We start from the raw sequence: 24,512 nt of genomic DNA, 5'->3' as shown, positions 1-24,512 counted from the left end.
CAGCATCTTACTCATGCATATGTGGCAAAGGTGTAAGGAAACAGAGAATAACTTCAGGGTAAAATAGGACGGTTCTGCTGAGCAATTACGTTTCCCTAGAGTGATGGAAAGGCAGGAAATAGGAATCCAGGGCAGTGGCTAAGAAGTACTTTATAACTGACTCCAGAAAATGGGAATAAGTTCTATTTAGAAAATATTTTGCAAATACATTCAAACTGATGTTTATTTTGTTAAAGGATCTGGTTTTAATGACATAATATGTATCCAGTTTTAACCCTACTGTTATGTTCATAGATGTGAATAGTATATATCTGTATGGGAGACTGCAGGGGTGTGGCTATCAATATGGATTTGAGTGTTTTATTTATTTATATGCTACTTCCCTTCATGAAAGGATTTGAGGTGATAGACACTGGTATTGATTCTGACAGTGGACATGATTTTACGTAACACTCTAAACTTCCAACCAAAGTGGGTGTTAATGACTTCCTCCTGAAAAGGCTTTTGATTCAGACAGAATAAAAAGTGTGATTTGAAACTGTTAAAAGCCCCCTTATCTGACCTGATCTGAACTGGTAGTTGAACAGTTAATGAAGAAAAAGTTGGTTAGTGTCTTGTCACTAAGAAATAAAATAAAATAAACGTATATCCTAAATAATTTAACTTAAAACACACAAATCGTGCTAATCTTTTGCTTTTGGGCCAAGGCCTTTTCTCTGAGCATGTGGCCACTAACCAGTGTTCTGTATCATATTTATTGCACAGAATATAGCCATTACCTATGATTTGCAGTTCCTGTTTCTTTAAAATAGAACCATAAGATAAGATAAAACCAGAAGTTCCAAGACACGAGGGAGGTAATGTGCACCCTCACCTGCCTTTATAGTTCTCTAAATCTAATTCGACAGCACTTTGTTTTTAGTGACTTCCCTTTATTGAGTTCTTTGAACACATTCCGTTGAGTTTCTCATAGAAAAAGAAACCGTCTTTTCAATTTCCTATTTTATTCATTGATGCCATATTTAATGAAATGACTATCATTGGTAATAATGACAAGTATGATTGCCTCAATGGGAAGCATGAAACAACCTGGGAGCAGAAGTGAGCGGATGTGCCACAGAAGCGGTGCCCCAGTTATGAACGTCAGGTGAGCGCGGCCAGCTCAATCCTCAGCTTGCACCCACAGGGTGTGGGCATTCACTGCGCAGGCAACCAACGTCCGTCATTATCTGGAACCCAGGCAATGAAGAGTCAGTTAATCCTAGGTGATTAAGTGGAGGTTAATTGAAAGAGCTTTTATTGTAACCGTATGAGATTTTGTTTTGACACAGCTAAAGATTTGTCCTTACCTGCAACTAGTTGATACTTATATCATGCCCTCAGTGCATTTTTTTTTTTTCCAGTGCATTTTTTGAATCGGCTGTGCAGCAAACATTATTATTGCCATGGTGCCTTCCAATTTTTCATGGCACTTGTTCCACCTGACTTGCCTTAGTCACTGACCTACCTACTTGATATCTGTCGGTCTCCTCCAAGTAAGCGCCATGAGGCCCTGAGACATGTTCACCTTTGTATCCTGAGGGCCTGAAACCATGAACGAAATCTAGTAACAGTAGAAAGACGGAAAGGTGACGTGTTTTTTGGTTTTGGGTTTGTTTTTCTTTTTTTTTTTTTTTCTTTTTTTTTTGGTGCATTTGTTTCAGCCCAATAAAATGTTTTCAGTTTTGCCCACCGAGATTGGTTGATTTCTACTTTGAGCAAGAAGGAAAGACTTAGAGTTATAGGTGCTCCCCAGTGTAGCTCCTGATCTCCTTTGACCCTCCAATTCCTAAATCTCCTCCTAATTCCAGGGAGGAGGCCTGATGGTTCTTGCTGATAAATCACAGATTGAATCATTAACAGGGCTTTTGTTCTTTGATTTTGCCTTAAAAGATCAATTCAGAACAGAGTTTGTCAACCTCAGCATTACTGACATTTCGGGCTAGACAGTGGTTTGTGGGGGCAGTGGGGGGAGGGGGCAGCGATGGGGGGGTGGTAGCTGTCCGGCGTATTGTAGGATGATTAGCGGCATCCCTGACCATTACCCACAAGATGCCTGCAGTAACCACCCCGCTTCCCCGCCCCCCATTGTGACAACCAGAAATATCTGCACACATTGCCAAATGTCCCCTAAGGGAGTATGGTCACCTTTTGCCTCCACTGAGAACCAGTACCTTGGACTAGTACTGGTTTGACAACGAGGACTCAAGGCCATGCTAACAGTGCTGTGCTAAATCCAGTCAGTGGCTTTTGGAACCTTCATTTCTGGTGTTCTCTTTATGTCTGATTGTAATGTTCTCCAGACTTGTCTTTCACGGGCTTTATTCTGAGTTCAACTAGTCCTGTGTGGGTTTTTTTGGCTAAAATTCCTCAGGACGGATTACCACTCAGCTTTTCTTTCCTCAGACTGCCTGCAAGCCTCTTTCCAAGCTCATATTTCTCAGTTGCCAGGATATTAGGCTCCTGACCGTATTGACAGTAGGAAAAGAAATTCTCTCCCTGTGACTAAACAACATGGCAGTTCGTCCGAAGGCCATTTGTTACCTGTTCCCCTTGCTCAGATGTGTTATTGAGGTTGCTGTCCGTTTCTCTGCCTTTCCCCCCTATCTCTCCACGCCTTTCTGTTTTTCCTTTTCCTCCCAGTGTTTCCATGGTGGCTCCTTGCTGGAGCCAGAGGACAAACTGCTGACAGGAACATCCCTTGAATATCTCTGCATCTGGACAGGGCCGTTGGCACCCTCAATTGGCGGCTAAGCAATGTGTGGCTTGCCATATTTGTCTCCTGTTTAAGACCCAAGAATTTGAATCTGCCCCAACGTCTAAATGTTGTCGTTGTTAGGACAGAGTGCTGCCATAGTATCACAAGGCTAGTATTAAACATGTTTGTTTGGGTTCCATATATCAATATTTTGGATTGTTACTCCTAACGTTGCTTTCCCACACCTCATAGCTGCAAGATTGAGATAGGGGATATATAGTCCATTACAGAAGCCAAATAAGCTAGAATATATAAACTATTTTTAAAAGATATTTGGGTTTTTAACAAGCTGTAGCCATTGTTCAAGCTTATTTTTTTCCTAATATTTTGTTAAGTCAAAGAATTGCTTGAGTGGACCAACTGATAGTAGTTTTGTGAACGGCATGAAGGGCACCAGTATGGACTAAGCAGGAAGAAGAATTAGGCCTGTCAGAGTCAAAGCATGCTCTCCTGCTTGTATGATCAGGTCGCAATCAATGAAAAGTGCATTTCCAGCATGGAGCTTTGTATAACAGAAAAAAAAAAGGCTAAATGTGAGACCCAGCCAAAAAACAATCTCAAAATATACAATACTCTTTTAAGAAAACTCAAAATATTAAATAGTATAGTGATTGTCGTTCATGTGTCCGCTGACATCAAGTTACCTCAGATGTTTTAGTAAAGTAACTCTGGGGGATGAAAGTTGCGCCCTGGGAGGCAAGTGTGGGATTTGAAAAATACCAGGCTCCGGGTTTTCTTTCTCTCGTGCCATTTTGCAGAATCACAGGCTATGGTGGAAAACAGTGCAGTTCTGTGACACAAAAGCATGTGTTCTCAGCATTGGAAGGTCCTCAGAGCACATCTACCAGTCCTTACCTAAGCACTGAGCAAGGCAGGGGAGGAATGATCTAATCGTGTTGATCCTTTTCAGTTACTGACGCAGACACAACTGTTGGTAATTGATGAAGTTCTTTCCCCAATACCTCCTAACCTCAAAAAGTACGGAATTCATGTCTTTAACCTGCACTTTACAATACCAACATATCTATCCACCCTCCCACCCAGCCAGCCATTTCAATATGCACAGTTAATGAGTATTAAGTTTAAAAAAATAACCTTAAAAGAATCAATTTCATGGTGAATGCATCCAGTTAAGCAAGCCATTTAAACAGCATTTTACTCGTGTGTAGCAGACCATTTTATAAGTTACTGATAGCTTTACAAGCCTGTGTTTCAGACAAGCTAATTGGTTGTCTCTGATGTGTTTGGGGCTTTCACTCATTAACTCTCCTTCCTGTCTAGTACATACTTGACTAGCTCTCATACGTATATAGGTAGAACTGTTTAAACAGCCATATTCTATTGCCAGGAAAAAAGTTTTTCATAGACACGTTTCTTCTTACTTATTATGTTTGATTTTTGAAATAAAGGTAAATCATAAGCAAGTATTATCTCAGACACGGAAGGTGAAGAATCAAGTATAACACCCTAAACGTGTTGGTACCGAAAATGAATGCTCTTTTGAAAGAGTGGAATAGAATTGATTACAGAAGGGAAAGAGAGGAGAGCAAAAGAAAATGATATGCTGTTGAAACCTGGCTGCCTCTATAATTAATGACAATGTTATAGATGTTATTGAAAAGTCGGATACCTGCACCTGCATGCAAAGACAAGTGTACTGATGCTTCTCTTTTCACATATGTCAGTGCTTTCCATTCTCTGAGATAAGAATTAGATGCTTTGTTTGGACACAGATTAAAGGAATAGCTCAAAACATATGTGTCCTTTGGGTCTTGAGATTTCTGGAGTGGGTCTATTTTCCATGAGGGGTTGCTTACTTTTCTGTTTGCAAAACAATCCATTGCAGTTGCCTGTAGGCATATGTGTAATAGAGTTTAAACCAATTAGACCTAGAGTTTTGAAACTGTTCATGGAATCCCACCTCCTGCATGAAACCTCGGCCTGACTAATTGAAAGAGGTGGCAACTTCTCTCCAGCGTTCAGTTTCCTTCCTTTCCTCACATTTTAATCTGAGATAAAATACAGTACCTGCTATCTTGCCCTTTCGTGATAGTTTCAGCTCTTCACATTTGTTTAAAAATAAATGAGTATCTTCTTTATGTCTGGCGTTGTAACTGTGTACATCAGAGAATACAAAATCATTTCTTTTCATTCATTGTCTATGCCTTCAAGGAATTGAGGTCTCTTACACATGAAAAAATTAAAAATCATTACCCAAATCTGTGGGTGAATGTTTCTCAAGTGAAACTAGGATAGCCTCATAAATCTGAGTGAAAATAGAGTTCACCCCAGACCTGTGAAGATGCTTCATTCCCATTGAGTCCTGATATCCTAACTCATTAATTTATACAATAAGCATTGATAAAGTCTGTTTGAAGGAGAAAGTAATGACTCCATATAACTGAATTCATAAATAGGCAAAAAGTAGAAACAGCCCAAATGTTCATCAGCTGATAAACATGGATAAATAAAATGTGGTATGTCCATGCAATGGAATATTGTTCAGCCATAAAAAGAAACGCTCATGCTCAATGCCACAACATGGATGAACCTTGAAAACTTTATGCTAAGTGAGAGGAACCAGACACTAAAGGCCATGTTTTATATGATTCCATTTATTTGAAATGTCCAGAATAGGCAAATCCATAGAGACAGAAAGTAAATTAATGACTGCCAAGGGCTGGGGGAAAGGGCAAAAGGGGAGTGACTGCTAACAGGTAAAGAGTTTCTTTTACAAGCGGTGAAAATGTCTGGAGGTTAGAGAACAGTGGTGATTGCAGATATCTGTGAATATACTAACATCACTAACTTGTACACTTTTAAAAGGGTGAGCTTTACGCTCCACAAATTGAATCTCAATAAATGAAGATTAAGTGTCTGTAGAGCCAAATTAAAAGGTGTTAAAGTGTGTGCTAATGAAATGCAAAATCCAAGCAAGTAGTAAAGGAAATTCTTCAGAATTTTTAGGAAGGGGTGTCTGCTTCTAAGAGTTGACTCCATGAAGTAGGTAATGGTAACTTACATCCAAGAGCAAACAGTCCCCTCTGAAGATCAGGACATTCTTTTTGTTGCGGCAACTATTTTCATAAAGAGCCTAAGTGGGCAATGAGTGATTCCAAAAATTTTGCCCTGGATACCTATAGCTCCAATCACGTTTCAGCCTAAAAACTCTGTTTGGAAAGCAACTCAAGTTCAATGAGATGGAAACCTTGGTACAATGATAACCCATTTCATTTGGGATGGAAAAAGTTGTTTCCTTATTGGGAAAGTGTTTTTAACCCTGGAAAATTTAATCTTAAGAGTATAAGCAATAGGGACATCTGGGTGGGTCTATTGGTTAAGCGTCTGACTCTTGATCTCAGCTCAGGTCTTGATCTCAGCATCATGAGTTCAAGCCCTACATTGGACTCTGTGTTGGGCATGAAGCCTACTTAAAAAACAAAACAACAAAAAAATTTATATATATTTATAAAAACATATATATATATATATATATATGTATATATGTGTATATATATGATGAAATAACCAAATCTGCAATATTAATACTTTCATTTTAAGTATATATTACATTGAGGATAAATTATTTCAGAATTGGCTTCCTATGTAGAAAAGCATGCGAATTTAGTTAAGCTTGTAAATAGTATTAGAAAGCATCAGAGCTTGAGAGTCACTGAATTTATAAATTTAATTGAAGAAATGTTTAAAAATTCTTACTGGGGAAAAAAGAAAGACTTCTTAAGTATATGAGGATGCTTTGATTATTAGAAAAAGAAATTGAATATATTAAATTTATAAATCGAGTTTTGAAATGTTTAAGAGTGGTCAATTAAACTAAGTTTATGAAAGGACCTAAACAGTATTCAACTTCCCGAGTGTACTGTTAAAACTTACCAGATATATAGATGGAATGGTAAGATTTTTAAATTGAATATAATAGCTTCAGGAAAAACTAGGTTTTAAATTGAATATAATAGCTTCAGGAAAAACTAGCTTCAGAAAAAAATAGGTTTCAGGAAAAACAATACTGTGGTATTGGTTAAGATCAGAGTGCTGTTTTCTGGCCCCTAGTTCCTTTTTAAAGGAACTTTTTAAAACTGCGGGGTAACAATATTAGTATTGCTCTGCACTAAGAGCCATCCTCACGGACACCAAAAACTTTCGACTGACAGGTGGACCCTGTGCCCTGGCTAGTTCTGCTGCTGTTAGGAGGTCTCCACCCAAAAGAGACCCAGGCTGAACACAGAGGGGTAAAAATATGACTTTATGACCCTTCTCTAGTCTAATCCCTTGTGCTAGACTACAATCCAAAGCATCTGAAATTATAAGTGGAGCCCGGCCAGGTTGGGAAAGCCAACTTCTCTGGCCCCCTAAAGTATGAGCCAAAATGGGGAAGAGGTGGCCATCCCAAGGCCTGGAAAGCCAGCCACGCAGGCCTCTCCCAGGCATTCCTTGTACCCCTGCTGGACAAAGTGGGAAGCTGCTTTTGCCAGGGATTGTCTTTTTTTTTTTTTTTTTTTTTTTTTTTTTTAAAGGGCCAAATAGTAAATATTCTAGACTTTGTGGACTATACTGTCTCTGTAGCAGTTACTCAACTTTGCCATTGTGGCATGAAAGCAGCCATAGATAAGTGAGTAAGCATGGCCATGTTCCAATAAAACTTTATTTGCCTGGGTGCTGGGAGGACAGCCAACAGTGGCTACTGTAACTAAGGTCCCTTCTACTTTTAAAGTTTCTTCGACATTAAGGCTTCCCCTTGAGGTGATAGGAAGACATCAGCTGGGTCTAAAAATATGAATGTTTATACGCTGATTCTTTCTTCTTGTGGATGGAGGCACTGTGGATTAGAAGCAGAAGTTGGAGCGAAGGCCTGCATACAGGAATCACTCAGGAGGCTCGGGAGGGCCAAGTAGAATCACTGGGATAGAGGAAATACTCTACAGGGATACTGGCTGTCTTTCATTGGCCCCCAAAGACAGGAAGCATCCATAATCCATACCTCATTTCTGCCTCTCAACAGTGGTTGTCCGATAAGCTTTTTGGATAGGACAATAAAAGAAACCTTCTAGGCATATGAAAAAGAGAAAATAGATATAACTTGTTCCATAATTGTAGGTTAGCAGATTAAGCAAAAAAGAGGAACGCTTTTCAGATTTTAACTCCTACCACCAAAGCAATGGGATCATTTTATTCAACTCTCCTGGGACATGCTAACTTCTCCTGTGCAATGGAAGGCTGGGTTTCTATATAATTATTGTCACACCATATAACATGTTCTACACATCAGAGATTACTGATTGGGCAAGAAGACTTCTCGTAAGGGCAGGGCTCAGTCACAGGTCATGACCTGCAGGCATTTGTCTGGTTTTTAATTATTCCAAGGTCAAGCAGGCTGCACTTTGATTAAGAAAGAAGCGATCTTCCTGGAACTACACTTTATGTTATACCTAGTGTTCTTGAAATCTATCATCCATGATAGATTTGCACTTCCAAAGTAATGCTGTGGTATTGGTTAAGATCCGAGTGCTGTTTTCTGGCCCCTATTAGTGCTCAGTAAAAAGGAAACAGTATCTGTTCTGTGCTGTAGTATCTTAGGGACTATGGCAAATTGGTTTTACCTGTATTATTTATTTCTGCCTTTAATGACATATCTAATACCTTTCTAAGGATTTCAAAATCCTGCAAGTAGTACAATGAAAAGGGGAACAGCTGGCACTCCTCTCTCTAGACTAACCTTTCTTTGAACAAGCTGCCAAGAATGCACTCGGAAGAATCTTAATGATGCCCTGCCACTTTATCTCCAGACTCCATCCTGGAGCCACGGCGTGGGCAAAGTTCTCTCTGACTTTGGTGGAGGTTACCAAGTTAAGCCTACTCTGTGAGCTTCTGCAATTAAGACCGCAAAACGAAGACCCCTTTGCAAACTCACACACGAGATGCACATACTTGTGTGTGCTGGTAAGTGCTTGACATCTGACTCCCTGGAAGGAAAAACATCTTGGTTTGTGGCGCTTGCGGATTTCCGTGGTGTAAATAGTTCAAACCCTGGCCAGTTTCATGACTCGTACAATTTGACATCCTCGTACCTCGAGGTGGAAAGAGAAGGCACACGATCAGCATTTCAATACAAATGTTTCCACCAGTGTGACATGTTACTACAGTAGGTGCTTCTGCTCTGGTGATGAAAGTGAGGACTCGGGTAAAGACGATGCAAGTTCTGCTCCCTTTTTGACCATCATGGACAGTCTCCTACCAAATTTCACAGTTCATTCAGGCTCTCTTACCATCCTATTCATCGGAGCCCTGGAGTAAATTTATCATCCAGACCATACTTTTACCAAAGAGGTGAAAAACCAAAATGAACCTGTCCCCAAAAAACATTATTCATATTATTCATATAGTTATTTGAAAAATACAAGCTATGTGATGGACATGTTGTGTACTTACAAAGACAAGAAAGCTATAATGGCTCTTCTGGGTCAAGATAGTTACAGAGTCGCATTCTCTTGCATTGTGCCCATGCTTGCCTGTCAGATCCCTCTGCCTAGCAGATCCACACTGCAGCTCTTCTTGCTGGCCCGCTGAAGTTTGCTTGTGATCCTCACCCAGTGTCCCTACTATCTTGTCTTACCTGCTGACTGATCAGTTTGAAAGGAGCTGAAGGGGTGCCTAGGTGGCTCAGTTGGTTAAGTGTCCAACTTCGGCTCAGGTCACAATCTCAACCGATCTTGGGTTCGAGCCCCGCATCAGGCTCTGTGCAGATAGCTCAGAGCCTGGATCCTGCTTCGGATTCTGTGTCTCCCTCTCTCTGCCCTTCCTCTGCTCACGCTCGCTCTCTGTCTCTGTCTGTCTGTCTCTCTCTCTCTTTCTCTCTCAAAAATAAATAAACATTAAAAAAAACAAAAGGAACTGAAGATGTCAGCCTGGACTCCCTCATGAGACTGATTCCTTTTCTAGAGGTGAAGAAAGAATGTGCCTTTATTTCTAAAGTGTGTTTGAACATTCTTCTACTGAGATACTTCTTTTTCAAATTGACTTACGTGACCTAAGACTTATTCTAATGCTCCTGTCTCTCTTTATGGGAATCGGTTGCTTTTCTTCCAGCTGAGGTATAATCAGGATGCTATGAATGAGTGAAAAAGCATATTTGGTTAACTGTACAGTATTAAGCAGTCTTTTGTGGGCACTGAAAAGCCAGGGGCAGAGGAGCTGGTAATCTCACTAATACCAATGATGAGGACAGCCGCCTCTTCAGGCTGCTATTTCTGTTTTCTGTTTGACAGTATTCTGCTCTAATCAGTGGAACCCCACACATTGGCCAGTGGGATGCTGGCACAGGTGGGGATCTAGAGAAGTGCAGGCAGAACAGATGTCCAGCTTCTATAGAAGATATCTTCTATCTCTAGCCTCAGACAGGGCAAGAGACACCTGCGTTAACAGGAACAGGACCACCTCAGGGGGAGTCCTGGACATAGGAGGGGGTGGGGCATGTTTAGTTATAGCGATGACTGATTGGTGCTAATGGCATTGGGGTCACTAGAACTAGGGGTGATGTTTTCTAGGATGCACAACACAGTCCCACGCAGTAAAGAATCGTCACATGCCCTAACCCCTTTTTTAATGTCTTACAACATAATCGTGTGGGTCAAAGCACTGTTTATAAATATCTGAGCTTAGAACTTAACTCTGTCACATAAAAACACTAAGTCATCCCTTTTGGACTGTTCTCTCCCCTGATCCCCAGAGAGTTTAAAGGAAAACGAGGCCAACTCTGGGCACACACTACTTACATGCTTTAACAACAAAAATAGGAAAAACAAGCCGTTTATTATTATAAATAAAGTGAGTCTCGCAGACTTTTCAAAGGAAAGGCCTATCATTGCAGTTCAGAAACTGTTTACATGACGTCTAGAAATTTAGTCACAACAAGTTTGCAAGAATTAAAATAAAATTTTTGCTTGTGAAATTAGGGCAAGAAAGGAAAATCAATGAGTATCGTCAGAGAACCCCATTGGAGGTCCTGCAAGTAGGAAAGGATTATTATTTCTCTACTCAAAGAAACATAAAGGACATCTCCTACCCAGTGAGGCAGTCTCCTGTACTGTGTCATTGTCTCAGGTCTCACAGCTGCTGCAAACGTGAACAGCCATGTGATGGTACTGAGTTGTCTCTTACATTAGGACTTGACAATAAATGCGGTGTGTGAATCACAGAATGCAGTAACACACATCACCCCGCAGTGGCATGAGTGAAGAAGGGCTGGGATGACATAGCTAAAAGAGGTTGGCTCCTTATGGTGGCTTTGTTTTCCTATCTCTAGGGTGGACACATGGCCACCAACAAATGCCCACTCCCTGTGGCTGACCCGAAAATAGCCAACTGACTGCAGGTTGCCAGGCAGCAGTTTCCCATGTCATTGCCCCAAGTGCCATCGCTAGAAGCCAATGTGAAAGTTTCCTCTTCTTGCAATTTCCAGTGAACAATAATATCCAAGCAGCTGATTAAGTATTCAAAATACGGAATTTATGTGGGTCCAACCTAAACACCTCTCTTTAAACATCAGCGTAGGGAAGGACCAAAAAAGCCATGGTGGACAAGTCAAATGTGCCTGTAACTTGTGTCTTAATAATACAGAGGAGGTGAAATTTGAAGTTCAGGTTAATCTAAGGAAACTAAGTGAAAATGTTAACCTAACGGGAAAAGTTCGAGTCAGAGCCTGAGGTCTCCATCTTCCCCCTCTCTTCTATTATCTGCTTTGTTTTTAGAAACATGAAGCTCAGGGTAATGAAAAGCTATGTTCCGGCAGCAAACAGTCACTCACTGTCCTTGAATCTCACTGAAATGCCAGACTTGTTTTAAAATTGATATTATAAGTGTAGGGTGGTGTGGAATCATTTGGATACCAGTCGGGGGAATATGGCAGGGTCAGATACCCACTTAGGTTACAGATCTGAAAATCTCGGGTTACACAGCCATATTTGTCAGCTTAACACCATCAGGCTCCTTTATCTGGTGACCACCCTGTAATCGAACCTTCCATTTCCTTCTCATGTTTCATATTCAGCCGGAACAACTTCTGAAGCGTAACTACCTTCAGACATCTTTATTATCTTCCAAGCGTGCCTACGCAATCATCTATATTCTCAGTTGCCTGGAAACCAACCTAATGTCTACCTAAATCCTTATTGGTGTTTTTGTTTTTGTTTTTGTTTTGTCTGGTCTATATTGCAAAATATCACAACTTGTATTCGGTGATTACTTAAATCTAGCATTGTTTTCAAATTAGCTGTTACTATGCCACCAGGATCAGTTCTGTGAATTTTTAAATGAACCATTTGAAGGAAGTATTGTTTGTAACATACAAATACTGTGTTAGTCTTTTTCTTTATTTAAATATTGTTGAGTTTCCTGCCACCAGTCCCTTTCTCCATTATTAGCAATACTTAAAGTGCTGCCCCTTTAGATTTGAGGTTATGAAATGTGACAAGCATAAAACTTCTTCACGTACCAGATCTTGGATGTTACGTGTTGTCTGCCCCTCTTGATGGGAGGCGTTATTGATCAAACACTGAATTGCATTGTAAGCGTTCGGTAGTGCAGTCTGAAGCCCCACTTTGTGGGAGAAGCAGGCAGACTGACATCTCTGATTGTAAACTCTTCAGAGCAGCCGGCTCCTCCTTCAAGCCTTAGACGTAAACATGCTCCCCACCTGTCCCCCCTGCCAGCTCTTCTCTCCCCCTGCTGGTGGATGGCCTCCCGTGGTGGGGGTAGAGCTGGTCTAGTGCTGGTTGTTGCACAAGCAATTTCAGATTCTCTTGGAAGTAAGTTGTTTTCAGTGCTGTAAAGAAGAGAAAGTGAAAGAATGGACCTTAACATTTTCTGTAAGGGAGAACCCTCTTAGCATGATTTGTAAAATACCTTGGGCAAAAGCTGTTCTGAAGCCATATACCCATTTTCTGCTCTGAAATGAGATTTTCATTACTTTTCAGAATCAAAATTAACGAGAGTCCTTCCATTGTCACAGGCTTTTTTTTTTTAAGTAGTAGTATTTGTTATTAATTTGCAGACTATTTAAAGAAGGACTGTGGGGACACACTTGAACTGTAGAATGTTAGCACAGTTGTGGTTCCTAAGTTAGCATAAAAATGTAGTATTTCTTACATGTATCTTCCTGCACACATGAAAAAAAAAATTTACACATAATTTAATACCACTTTGGGTGATGTACGTCTCCTATAGTCTGATACTTACAATGATAAAGGCAAAATGAAACCACATTTGGGAATAGCATATGGTTGAGGCACTTTCTTTTTCTAGGTCGAGTATTGATTACGGTAAGACCTTAGAATTTTCCGCTGCACGTGGGATTTAATGAAATTTGTTGACCAAGAATGTCTTTGAACATTGGTTGTTCTGATGTTGCCACTCACTGTATTCTATGTTATATAAACATCACTGGGCTATAAATATGGTGTCCTGTTCTTGTGTGATGTAGTGTGGGGAGGGGAGGGGAGCCTTATGAACTTTGTACTTTATCATACCCTTTAAGAGATCATCAATTCATCTGGAAGACATAACAATTTGATATTCCTTCACCGTCAGAAATTAGTAGTCCCGGATGCTATTAGTATCCTAGCCAGTCTACTTTAAGAATGACTTATGACTGGATATTAATCAAACAGGTTTTTAAGATAGCCAATTCTCCGCCCACATACCAGTTATATGGTCTTGATTTTTACCTCCCTGAAAATTCAGGACTAGGAGAAGAAAAAGCTGGGAGACTTTATGTATGTAGGTATACGTGTACAAGTTTGTGCGCGCTCTCTCTCGCTCTCTCTCTTTCTATCCTCTTGCCTAAAAAAATGCTTTCCCAGGTCTCAAAAGTAGATACTAGAAATTTAAGGGAGGGAGAGAAAAGATTACTTAAATTATAATTTTGTTGTGTATGTGTTCGATAAAATAATTGAGTCTTCAGTAATCGATATAGTATATACTAAATTGTCCCCTTGTTAGCAAGGGGATGGCAGTGAAAGTTGCTCTGCCTGACTTATTTTGATTGAATTGATTCTTTTGGTGTGTGCAGCGTATTTTGCCCTGTGCGATGGTACATGTAATTCATCAGACCTCCCATGCTGGTAAATGTGTGGGTGAGACAGTGGCTTGCAAGCAGGTCAGTCACCCCTAAAGAAAACAGTCCTGGGTCACAACATATAACCCACATTTTAACAACAGCTGCGGATGGAGTTCTAGAGAGTCCTAAACATCACAGTTCATATAAGTTCTCCTTGAAATCCCTCCCATGATTCATCACTATCAAAATTTTGGAATAAGAAAGGTTCTGATATAACTAATAACATATTTATGTTTTCCCCCCTTAAGGTCAAAAAATATTTTGAACTTGAACCACTTGCACGTGGAAAACGCTGGATTCTGCAGCCCTGCTCTCTGGATGACATGGATGCACTGAAAGACAGCTTCTCTCAGCTGATAAATTTGTTAGAAGAAAAAGACCATGAAGCTGTAAGAATGTGAAATCTGGCAAAGAACACGGGTTCCCAAAGGCCTTGAACCTATCGTGTTAGTTTCTCATTTTAGTTTTATTTTGGTATCAAGACTTTAATGGCTTCAGTATCTATTTTCCTCTAGTTATCTCAGACTCCCATCTCTCTATTAAAGTGAATATTCTATAAATCAGGTGAATTATCATCGGCATTAACGTCAAGTACACACTACTGAGAGAGAATTTATTCTCTGTTTACCACTAATTATCTTCACTGCATGTCTCTTCCTTCTGTTATTCTAAGCAGTTCTTCTATACTCTGTGCTAAAATGGATGGAATTTGTGGCTCACAGAGATCAAATCCCTTATGAAGGACTCAGGGAGACTCCGAACTTTGACTCGTTTTCCCTGGGTTTGGAGGTAGAGTGTTATGTGACTGGGGCTCCTCATAATATGTCTGTTGTTTCGGGTTTTTATTTTATCTTACCATGTTTTATTTTTTAGTGTTTCGTATACAGGCCTTATAGATTATGAGAGAAAAATGAGCACCAAAAATTTCAATTCATCACCTTATCAGAGAGGAATCTCCTGCCAGGGTAAAATTAACTTGGAAGAACTTAAAGACAAGATGCATCATTTCCATGATTACATCTGAAGTCTCCCTCCCCTTTTAAGAGGAAGACTTTTAGGTTTTGAGAAGAGAGGGAATTTAGGCACAACGCACGTGTCATCGATTACTTTTTCATCAAGTCCTCAAATATTTTTCTAATGGAAAGACTCCCCTGCGTAAAGTCAAGCTACAACATAATATAGGTATCTTTTTTCTAAAAATCTTAAGTGTCTGATTGAAAGAAAGAAAGTAATTTTTAAAATGACAGATGCAATTTTTAAAAACAGCCGAGTGAAGTATACAGTGGCTAGGGTTTAAGCTGGCGCGGATTTGACAAAGATAACAAAGACAGAATCCCTATATTCATCCATTAAGTGCTAATGGAGTTTAACGGAGTCGCTTATTGTCTCCAACTAGTAATGAAAGGTCTATCAGTATTCCTATTATAAACCTCTATTTTCAGGGGTTTCAGTGTGCCCTTAAAAATGTGCTGGGGCTGCAGCAAATCATTTTAGGGCCTAGATTCAGTCTTTGGAACTCATTTTATTTTTTTCATTTAATTTAAATGATAAGATTGTAGCGACAAAGGTGCAGTTTTACTGAGGTTTGCACCTTTGACCTTTTCTAAATCAAGAATAATCTATGGACATTGAAGTTTATGGATGTAATACTCTTTGGCACATTTTGTAGATTTTTGACCACTTAAAATGCAAAATGGCCAAATGATACAAATGTGCTCCTTTCACCTGAGCAATAAAAACACGTTTGTAATTTTTAGGTAGCATAGACCGGTTCTCAAATACCACAGACCCACACTGTATTACAGGGTGATGTCATACCTTGTAATTCTCCAGAAGATAGACATCGCTCAACTATAGCTTTTGTGGTTTAATCTCGTAGGTGGACTTTAATGAAATCATTCCCTTTGAAACATCGAACACTTCTTTAAGCTTTTTTTTTTTTCTTCCCATGGAACAGATCCAAAAAGATTCATATTCAATCTTGTCTCCAGCATCCTTGAATATTTTTACACTGTGTAATGCGTGAGCAGCACAAAACTTTTATTCCGATGACCAGTGACACAATTCCTGCGTTCGTTCTGTTCTGTCGTGCTCACGTTCTGTGACAAATAAATGATGATTAGGCATTGCTTTCTCCGCAAGTTCATTAAATGTAGAATGTTGTCTTTTTAAGATACTGTGGCTGAGTGCTCCTAAGCCATCTGTTAAATGACTTCCCGTTGTCTGTGTGTGTGTGTGTTCATGTGTGCGCCAGTGATGGGCTTCTTCTCAGACCCACGACTGTCTGCAGTGTCTCAGCCGTCAGAATGAAAACATTATCAATCAGTACCCAACAACAGCTGTTTTTGACAAGTTTCTGTCTGACGCCTAATGCTTTACAACTGTCAATAAGGCTCCTTCTTTGTCTGGCAGTTCGGCACTCGCTGTGTTGCTGCTTCCGTGCGGCATCCTGTCCTTGTAACCCTAGAATTGGCCGTGTTTTTGGAAATCCACTTGGGGGGGGGAGGGGGTTTGGACGGGCGAGTGTGGGTGGGTGGCGGGTGGCGGGTGTGCGTGTACATCTATTCCTACTTTCCTGTAAAGTGCCACAGGTGTGTTAGTTTGCATATTCCAATATTATATAGGAAAAACAGTCTGTTATGTATTTCCTCACTTAGCTTCTTGTTATATTTATGGAAGTCACCCGTTTTTGTACCTTCTTAGCTAAAGCAGTTGCCTTTTTGTAATGGCAATTAATTTATACGACAAAACTTTGTATCTACTGTAGTTTATAGTCTCGGTTGCTAATTAACTGCCACATCGCCCTGTCTTTCTATTTTAAAAGATCTGTATCTATCCTTAGAGGTTAACAGATTCATGTGGACAATTGCCAGACAAGAAGACCTTGTATTGTCCGTGATTTATATATGATTTCCACTATTCTTCAAATGAAAATAAACGCTGAGTAGAATTGATGTTTTCAGACTGACTCCTTTCAAGCTTTTAGCATTTGGGAGTCGCAGATTTCTGTTTACATTTGTGTTGCCTGTTTAAGTCTTCAAAATAAGTTCTGCTGCTCTTGGGTCAAAACAAATGATTAATTCACATTTCCTTTGAAGCCATTGTGAAAACTTTAAAAGACGGAAAAAAAAAAAAAAGCAAGTGTCTTTTCCAGTTGGTTTGTCTTCAGCGATTTACTTTCATGGGAGCTGTTCCTTCAGAATGAGTGAGCAGAGTGGAGATGTTAATGCAAAGTGTCATCTTTCAGTCAAAGCATCAGTTTATAATATTTGCTGTAAAAGCAACGTTCTGAGAGGGACTGGGACGATGAACTATTTCCTTCAGTGGTGATTGCTGCCCTGAGGAAATAAATATTTTTAAGCGACTTGAGGAAATGCTGTGTATTTACAGGTCCATCCTTAAGAACAGGAGTGCTCTGTAAAAGAGAAAGAGAGTGAGAAAGAAAAATAAAATAGATGGATGGAAGAAGAGAGAGAAAGAAAAAGAAAAAAAAAAGTACATGATAGAAGAGGAAAAATTCAAACCCCAGCTCTCGTTTGGTCCCCAGTGCATTATCCCAACACATCCTTTGACTACCCACAACACTTCACTTCTCAGCTGGGATTCAACCTGGCATTCCTAGTTCCGTTTGCAAGGTAGGCGATTAGTGGTTATCAAGTTCCGAAGCATCTCAGACCTATCCAAGCAAATGTGGACAGAACTGTAAAATTTTGAAGCAAATGGGTTTTCTTAATGTCCAGATGGGATATTCAGACTCGAGTGGAAATCTCATAGATTCATGCCTGGCTTCATCCTCTTTATAATTTTAGAGTGCATTTTCATTAACCTTCTGACCTACTGGTGCAAACAGAAAGGAAAAAGTATGTGGAGGGGGACGGGGAAGTGGGAGTTGCCCTTTGGGAGCCCTCATTTTCATTGAGTTTGGGAGGGAGGATCTGTCTTTGTTATGCAGAAACTTCAGGAGAATATAGATTCCCTGCCTCTCTTTTCCCCTACCCTAGGTTCTGGAGATCTGAAGTCCGTGCTGTGAAATGCATTATCACATCATGTTGGGAATTCCTGGCTCCCAAGGGTTCACAACTTTTGGCCCCCTCTGAGTCAGCATGATTAAATGATTTGCATCTCGGGGCTAAATGTTTTCCAACTCAGATGCACCGAGTGACTGATGAGCCGGCACCCTACGCCACCCCACCCCCTTGCTCTGATTTAGGAACATGAAAAGGAGCCCGTGTAATTCCCAGAAGCCTCAGATGAGATACCCGTTTCTCCTCCCCCTTCCCATTCTCTTTAAATTAAAACCTAAATGAGAAACCTATGGTTTCATCCAAGCTGGAAATTCTGACTTCTCATCCTGGGGGGTCATCTATTTGTGACAAACTCTTCATAAAGTGACTTTCTGTGAAACCAAAGAAGTTAAAAGTCACTAAGAAGAATCTCTCCAGCATATGCCTTGGCTAGCATCCTTCTTTAATTACAACAAGGTGAAGTAAAAAGTCCCTGATTTTTCTTTCCGATTTTCTGTATATCCCCATGTTGCCTTCCATCTCTGCTTTCTTGGCATGCTCTGCTCGCCAGATGCTGGTTTGGAAAAGCCACCTATGCTGTTCTTGGGCTTCTTGCCCCCACCCTTTCATGTTCCCCTCAGGTCCTCAGATCAGATGGGAGTTGCCAGGGGACACTATGAATAATACTTTTTATAAGGAAATACTTCAACCTTTGTGGTTTAAAGCAGCCTCGCTTACCATAAATAGTGTTGTGAGGTCACTGGTGCCCTGTTCGGAGAATAAGGAAAGGGACTCCTCAGTTTTGTGCTTTGCTAGGTTCAGCCTGGCTTGTGACCCATTGCGACTCCGAACACCTCACTGCTCTAGGAGACGTTTCTACGGACCAACCTGGGAACGGCCATCAAATAGCACTTAAAGGATCTTCCGGCAAACTACGAAGAATGATTCATTCCTTTTTCCCCTTTTCTTCTTCGACAATCTCTCCCTCTAATTCTGATGCTCTCAAAATGTTCCACACACATGTTTCAGTCCGGTTCCTTCTAGGGGCAACCCTCCAGCCATGGAGGTCCTTTGGCAGTGTTGTCCCCAGAGAGGAAAGCCTGGCTCGAGTGCATGAGAACAGCGTGCACACTGGCAGTGAAAATAAGCCTTTTAATAAGCGTTGCGGTCCCCAGTGTCCCTTATTTCCCTATTTCCTCGTGGGGTATTCCTCGTGGGAGGTGGGCAAGTTGGTCGTTTCAAACAAGCCTCAGATTCCTTACATCCCAGGCAACCCTTCCTTGTAGGTGTGAAATTCGGCCTAAAATGCCACAACCTCCTCTGACAAGTGATTCATTGAGACAAAGGCTGGAGCTCCAGCATCAAACAGATGTCAGACAAAACACCAAATGCCTATAAATGATTGCTCTGCAGGCAATGGAATGGCTGGAAGGCCTGGCCTGATGATGCACTCCATGTCTGGACAAGCTTGCAGAAGACACAGCGGTGGGGAGGGGGCAGGGGAGCTGTGTGTAAATGGAGTCTGTGAAGAAGGCTGTTTCTGGAGACAGAAGTGAAACTACTACGAGTCTCACCTAAGAGGCTCATGTAGACAAGAATGATTTCTGGCTGGTTTGTGCATAATAGATGTAAAGGTCAATTAGAAAAATGCATGTCAAGGGCACCCTGCAGGCCAGACTGGTACGATATGATGTTAAATCATTAGACATATAAATATCAGAGTAAATTAAAAATGAGAAGATTTGGTTGGAACGGAAACTGCTCAGCGAAAGGCAGAGACAGGAATGCAAACAGTGAGTCTGGCTGTCATTCTCTATAATCTGGAGCAAGTCAGTCTCAGCTCTGGCCTTCTCCACTTGTTTTACAACTTTCTAGACACGGGGTGGATCAACCCAACGCTTTTATTAAGCAGCTTCAACAGGATTCTTTCAGACGACAGCTTGTCAAGAGTCAACCATTGTCCCTTTTACAGGTTTTATGTCACAGTTGGAACTTTTGGTTTCAATAAATTTAAGGGGTTCGATGAAACCCCCTGGTATGTTTTTGTTGAACACCTACTCTGTACCAGGCATCATATTAGATTCTTGGGATACAGCAGTAAATAGGACAGACTTGGTCCCTGCCTTTGTAGGGCTTTAATTCCTAGAACATTGGTTAAGCTGGGTTATTTCTATGACCCTAGGGAATTTTTGTATTTGGGGGGGCTTTGGTAATGTTAACATTGCAATGTGAATCTCTAGATTTTTAAATGTCTTTTCTTGGTCCTAATTCTTAGTTTTCAGCCCTCCTAATTTAAAATGGTCTTTGAATGTGATTTAGTCTCTTTTGAGACCATTAATAAAACTAGAAATCTAAAACACAACAGAAAAGTCTTTGCCTCTTTTTTAGCATCTGTCTCAGTAGAATTCTGTAGAAATAGCCCCTTTTATTCGGGGCGGGGGGGGGGGGGGAGGTTGTGGGTTGTTTGTTTGTTTGTTTGTTTTTCGGGTTTACTGCGGCAACAACAAAGCATGTGTCCAGCACACAAAAGTGCTTCCAAAGTGCAAAACCAAACTCTGTCACCGTACTGTTCTTTTCATCTCCTCTACATCCAAAGGGCTTTTCCTTCTTCTCTGGAAATAGCCTGGTCTCATCATTCTGTCTGTTGATCTGACAAATGATCTGTATTTGAAATGTTGAATTTTAAATCTCTAAGGGCAAACTTCTAATGCTGCGGGAGTCTCTTGTGGTTTTTCTCCCCCACCAAATAGTGAAAGCTGCTGCGTAGAAAAGCATGCCACAATTCACATGCCCAGACAGAGGCAGTAACCTGTGAGCTATATAACCCCCTGGCTTTTTTAACTAGTCAGCTGTGAGTTTCAACCGGATTTCAGGAGGCTGCTTTATTTTCCCCTCACTGAAGATTGGGAACCCGGAGAGACCCCTTTAAACCCGTTATTTATTCCAGGACAGGACTTGGGCATAGTGGATCTTTTAGCAAGAGTTAATACATTTTAGATTTTAGAACAGTCCTGCAAAATTCATACCAACACCATTCTCATTTCCTGAACACTTAAAGCCTCTACTGTACCCTCCTCACCAGCCCTGAGCCCCACCATGGATTTGCCTTCAGAGAACTGCAACACATCCATCCCCCTACAGCTTAGTGGCCTGGGTTCCAGGTAGGATCACAAGATAAACTGAAACAAACCCTATTCCTTCCACTCTGTTTGTTAATTTCAAATCATCCCAAATTTTTAGGTGAACTAGCAGGATCCAATCAAGTCACATAATACCAGAGATTAACTGTGTGGTTTAATTTATACTTTGCAGTTCTTCCCCTAATGAAATCGTGGATCTGGACAATGATCATCAGCATCTACTAACATCCCAAAGAAGGAAACAACCAGGCATTATATGCTTCCTGACTAAAGTATACAATCACCTACAAGGTGCTCTTGCCAAACAAAAAAAAAAAAAAAAAATTGAACCTGAGTCTGATCAAGCCTCTAGATCTAAGTACTAATTTGCAGAAAACACAGGAACAGAGATGTATGTTAAACAACATGCAGAGTTGCAGTAATTAAAATCCAGATTGTTGTGGGTCACCTGGGTGGCTCAGTCGCTTAAGTGTCTGACTTCAGCTCAGGTCATGATCTCACTGCTCGTGGGGTTCAGGCCCACATTGGGCTCTGTGCTGACAGCTCGGAGCTTGGAGCCTGCTTCGGATTCTGTCTCTGTCTCTGCCCCTCCCCTATTCGCTCGCTCACTCTCAAATATAAAATGTAAAAAAAAAAAATTTTAATCCAGATTATTGGAATCTTGACTGGATAAATGAGTTGGTTTCTTAAATGGCAGGAAGGAAAGAAGAAATGGGACAAGGAAGCCTATAGATTAACAACCTCTTAAGAGCCCTACAGAGCATCTGCCTGGTTCAGTCGGTACAGCAGGTGACTCTTCATATCAGGGTTGTGAATTCAAGCCCCACTATGGGTATGGAGCCTACTTTAAAAAAAAAAAGTCTTAAGAGCTCTGTCAAACCATTGCAGAGTGTGGACCTTATCTGGAGTCTGATTCAAACTACCAAAATGAAAAGAGTGAAATTTGGGATAAGTGGAGGCATTTAAGCACTTACTGAATATTTTATGAATTAAGTAATCCTTGATTACTAGGATACTCTAATCCTTGGTGTGATAATGGAATTGTGGTTGTATATTTTGTATGAAAGGACCCCTTATCCATTGGTGACACAAAGGTGTTTATGGGTGAAATATTAGGCTGCTTGAGACTTATTTCAAAATAATTAGGTAGAGAACAGAAGAACTTGTATAGATGAAACAAGACTGGCTGTGTGTGACAACTGTCGAAGCCAGTGATGATGACGTTCACAATAACTTGTTGTCTGCCTCTGAATGTATAACTGCATTTTCTCCCAAGAAAAAGTTTCTGACAGAGAGAAAGAAGGAAAAGAGAAAGTGAAGGGGGTGGGGGGGGGGGGGAAGCCACAGAATAGGAGACACCTGTAATATCAAACCAAGTCTGTTGCCAGAGTAGATTCAGAGCTGCTCAAATCGGTAAAAAGAAAAAAGCAATCAACTTAATGGAAGGCACTTCACAAAGGAAGATATCCAACCGGCCAATAACTTTATTAATAGGTTGATATAAATAGATGCCAGGGGTGCCTGGGTGGCTCAGTCGGTTAAACATCTGACTCTTGATTTGAGCTCAGGATGTGATCTCAGTGATGAGATGGAGTCCCAAGTCTGGCTCCAAGCTGAGGGTGGAGCCTGCTTGGGAGTCTCTCTCTCTCTCTCTCTCTCTCTCTCTCTCTCTGCCCCTCCTACTAGCACTCTCTCTCAAAATAAATAGATAAAAAATTAAAAAAAAAAATAGGCGCTATCACCAGGTAGCACTACATACTCACCAGAATAGCTAAAATTAAAGGCCATACCAAGAAGAAGTAAGAGAAGAGTAAGTATCAGTCTGGCATATTCCTCACCACTGAAAATTTCTGTCCTAATTCCAAGCGGGAAGTTTGTAGCACAATGAGTGATTCCACAGTTTGGGAGCAACCAGAACTGGCTTAGAGTTTGCACTCTTTGCTAGTCACCTGACACTGGACAGATCATTTAGTTGTGTTTCGGTTTCTCGTCCGCAGTGGAGACAATATACCCACTTCAAAGGGTTATCGAGAAGGTTAGAAAAAAATCATGCATGTAAGGTGCTTCTGACGCTTGGCACACAGGAAACCTGGAACTAAGAGTGACAACTGTGATTCCAGTCATGTTGAAAGCAACTCTCCTTCTGCATTTCTCAGGTAGGAAACTCTGCAAGAGCTCAGGCAGGTCGAAAGGTACAAGTGGTGAGATTTTATAACCAGTGAAGTTACAGAATGGCTACAACAGCAACTGGGAAGCCTGTCCTCACCTGGTCATGGAGCCCTTCTAGACCAGGTAATCTCTGTGTTTACAGAGACCTCCATAGTCTCTGTCTTTTGTCATTCAACTGGTCATTCATTTATATATTCACTCAACAAACATTAAATGTCAATTATGTGCAAGGCATTGAGCTACATGTACAGAGAAAGTTAAAAACCAATTAAAAATATAACCTGATAAATCACTCAAGACTACATACTTGTTATTTAATTTTATGTTTATTTCTAAAGAAGTCGCTCATTCTTTCTAGTACTTTCTGTGTCATCATTAGCTTAAAAATCACACAAAGGCAGTGCTGTGTCTTCTGTTGCCTTTTTAAATCTTTACAGCACTTAATACAGGATATTTCATGAATATTGCTGACTGGCTAACAACTTCAAGTAGGAGACGTGGGTTTCAAGCCTAACACATTTTTTTCGTAAGGCTGGGAGTGCATAAAGATGAGCTTTGTCACGAATGATTGTAAAAGTGATACACGTTCATCGTGGAAAATGCAAAGATTATTTAAAGGAGAAAATAGAAAATAACTAATCCCCAAAAGAATCACATTAATTGTGATGTCTGTCCTTTTCATCTCTTTTCATATGTAATGTTACAAAACTGGGGTCATACTATGCATACTGGTTTAGGACATGCTTTTGTTATTACTAATATATTAGGAGCATTCTTCCATGTCATTGGATATCTTCCTAAAATATTTTTAATGGCTTCCCAGCACTTATCTAACTCATTCCCTGTTGTTTATTTGGATTTCTGTTTTAAATGTCTCCATAGGGGTGCCTGGGTGGCTCAGTTGGTTAAGCATCCAACTCTTGATATCCGCTCGGGTCTTGCATGATCTCACAGTTCGTGAGATCAAGCTCCATGTCAGGCTCCGTGCTGACAGCATGGAGCCCACTTGGGTTTCTCTCTCTGCCTCTCTGTCTCTCAAATAATAAAAATAAACTTGCAGAAAATAAATGTCTTCGTAGAAGAATATTTATGCACATTTCTTGATGATTTCCATAGAATGAATACATACAATTACAGGTTTTGAAGTGGAATTACAGGGTCAAAAGGCATAAGCGCTTTTTAAGGTTTTTAAAACATGTTCAACAATTGCCCTCCCAAGCCGTACCAATTTACAACTCCCACCAGTGACCAGAGGCCAATTCCTATGAGCC

General features: G+C 40.6%; 1 protein-coding gene across 8 annotated transcripts in view; it reads left to right on the top strand.

Moving 5' to 3' along the window:
- Nucleotides 1-23,533, top strand: part of ARL15 (ADP ribosylation factor like GTPase 15) — a 553,398-nt gene extending 529,865 nt beyond the window's left edge. For 6 of the 8 annotated variants that reach the window (XM_053906989.1, XM_053906988.1, XM_053906987.1 and 3 more), the window contains one exon: nucleotides 14,177-16,882. In XM_053906989.1, the coding sequence (XP_053762964.1) occupies nucleotides 14,177-14,329 (153 nt within the window). In that variant the 3' untranslated portion in view covers nucleotides 14,330-16,882. Of the gene's footprint in view, nucleotides 1-14,176; nucleotides 16,883-21,244 lie in introns of those variants that run through there. The other 2 variants (XM_053906986.1, XR_008423696.1) reach the window with 2 other exon arrangements.
- The last annotated feature ends 979 nt before the right edge of the window (nucleotides 23,534-24,512 follow it).

This window comes from Panthera pardus, unplaced genomic scaffold (assembly GCF_024362965.1).
Source record: "Panthera pardus isolate Hobbes unplaced genomic scaffold, ASM2436296v1 HiC_scaffold_2, whole genome shotgun sequence".
Lineage (NCBI taxonomy): Eukaryota > Metazoa > Chordata > Mammalia > Carnivora > Felidae > Panthera > Panthera pardus.
Note: the sequence above shows the minus strand (reverse complement) of the source record. Positions and strands in the feature narration are given on the sequence as shown.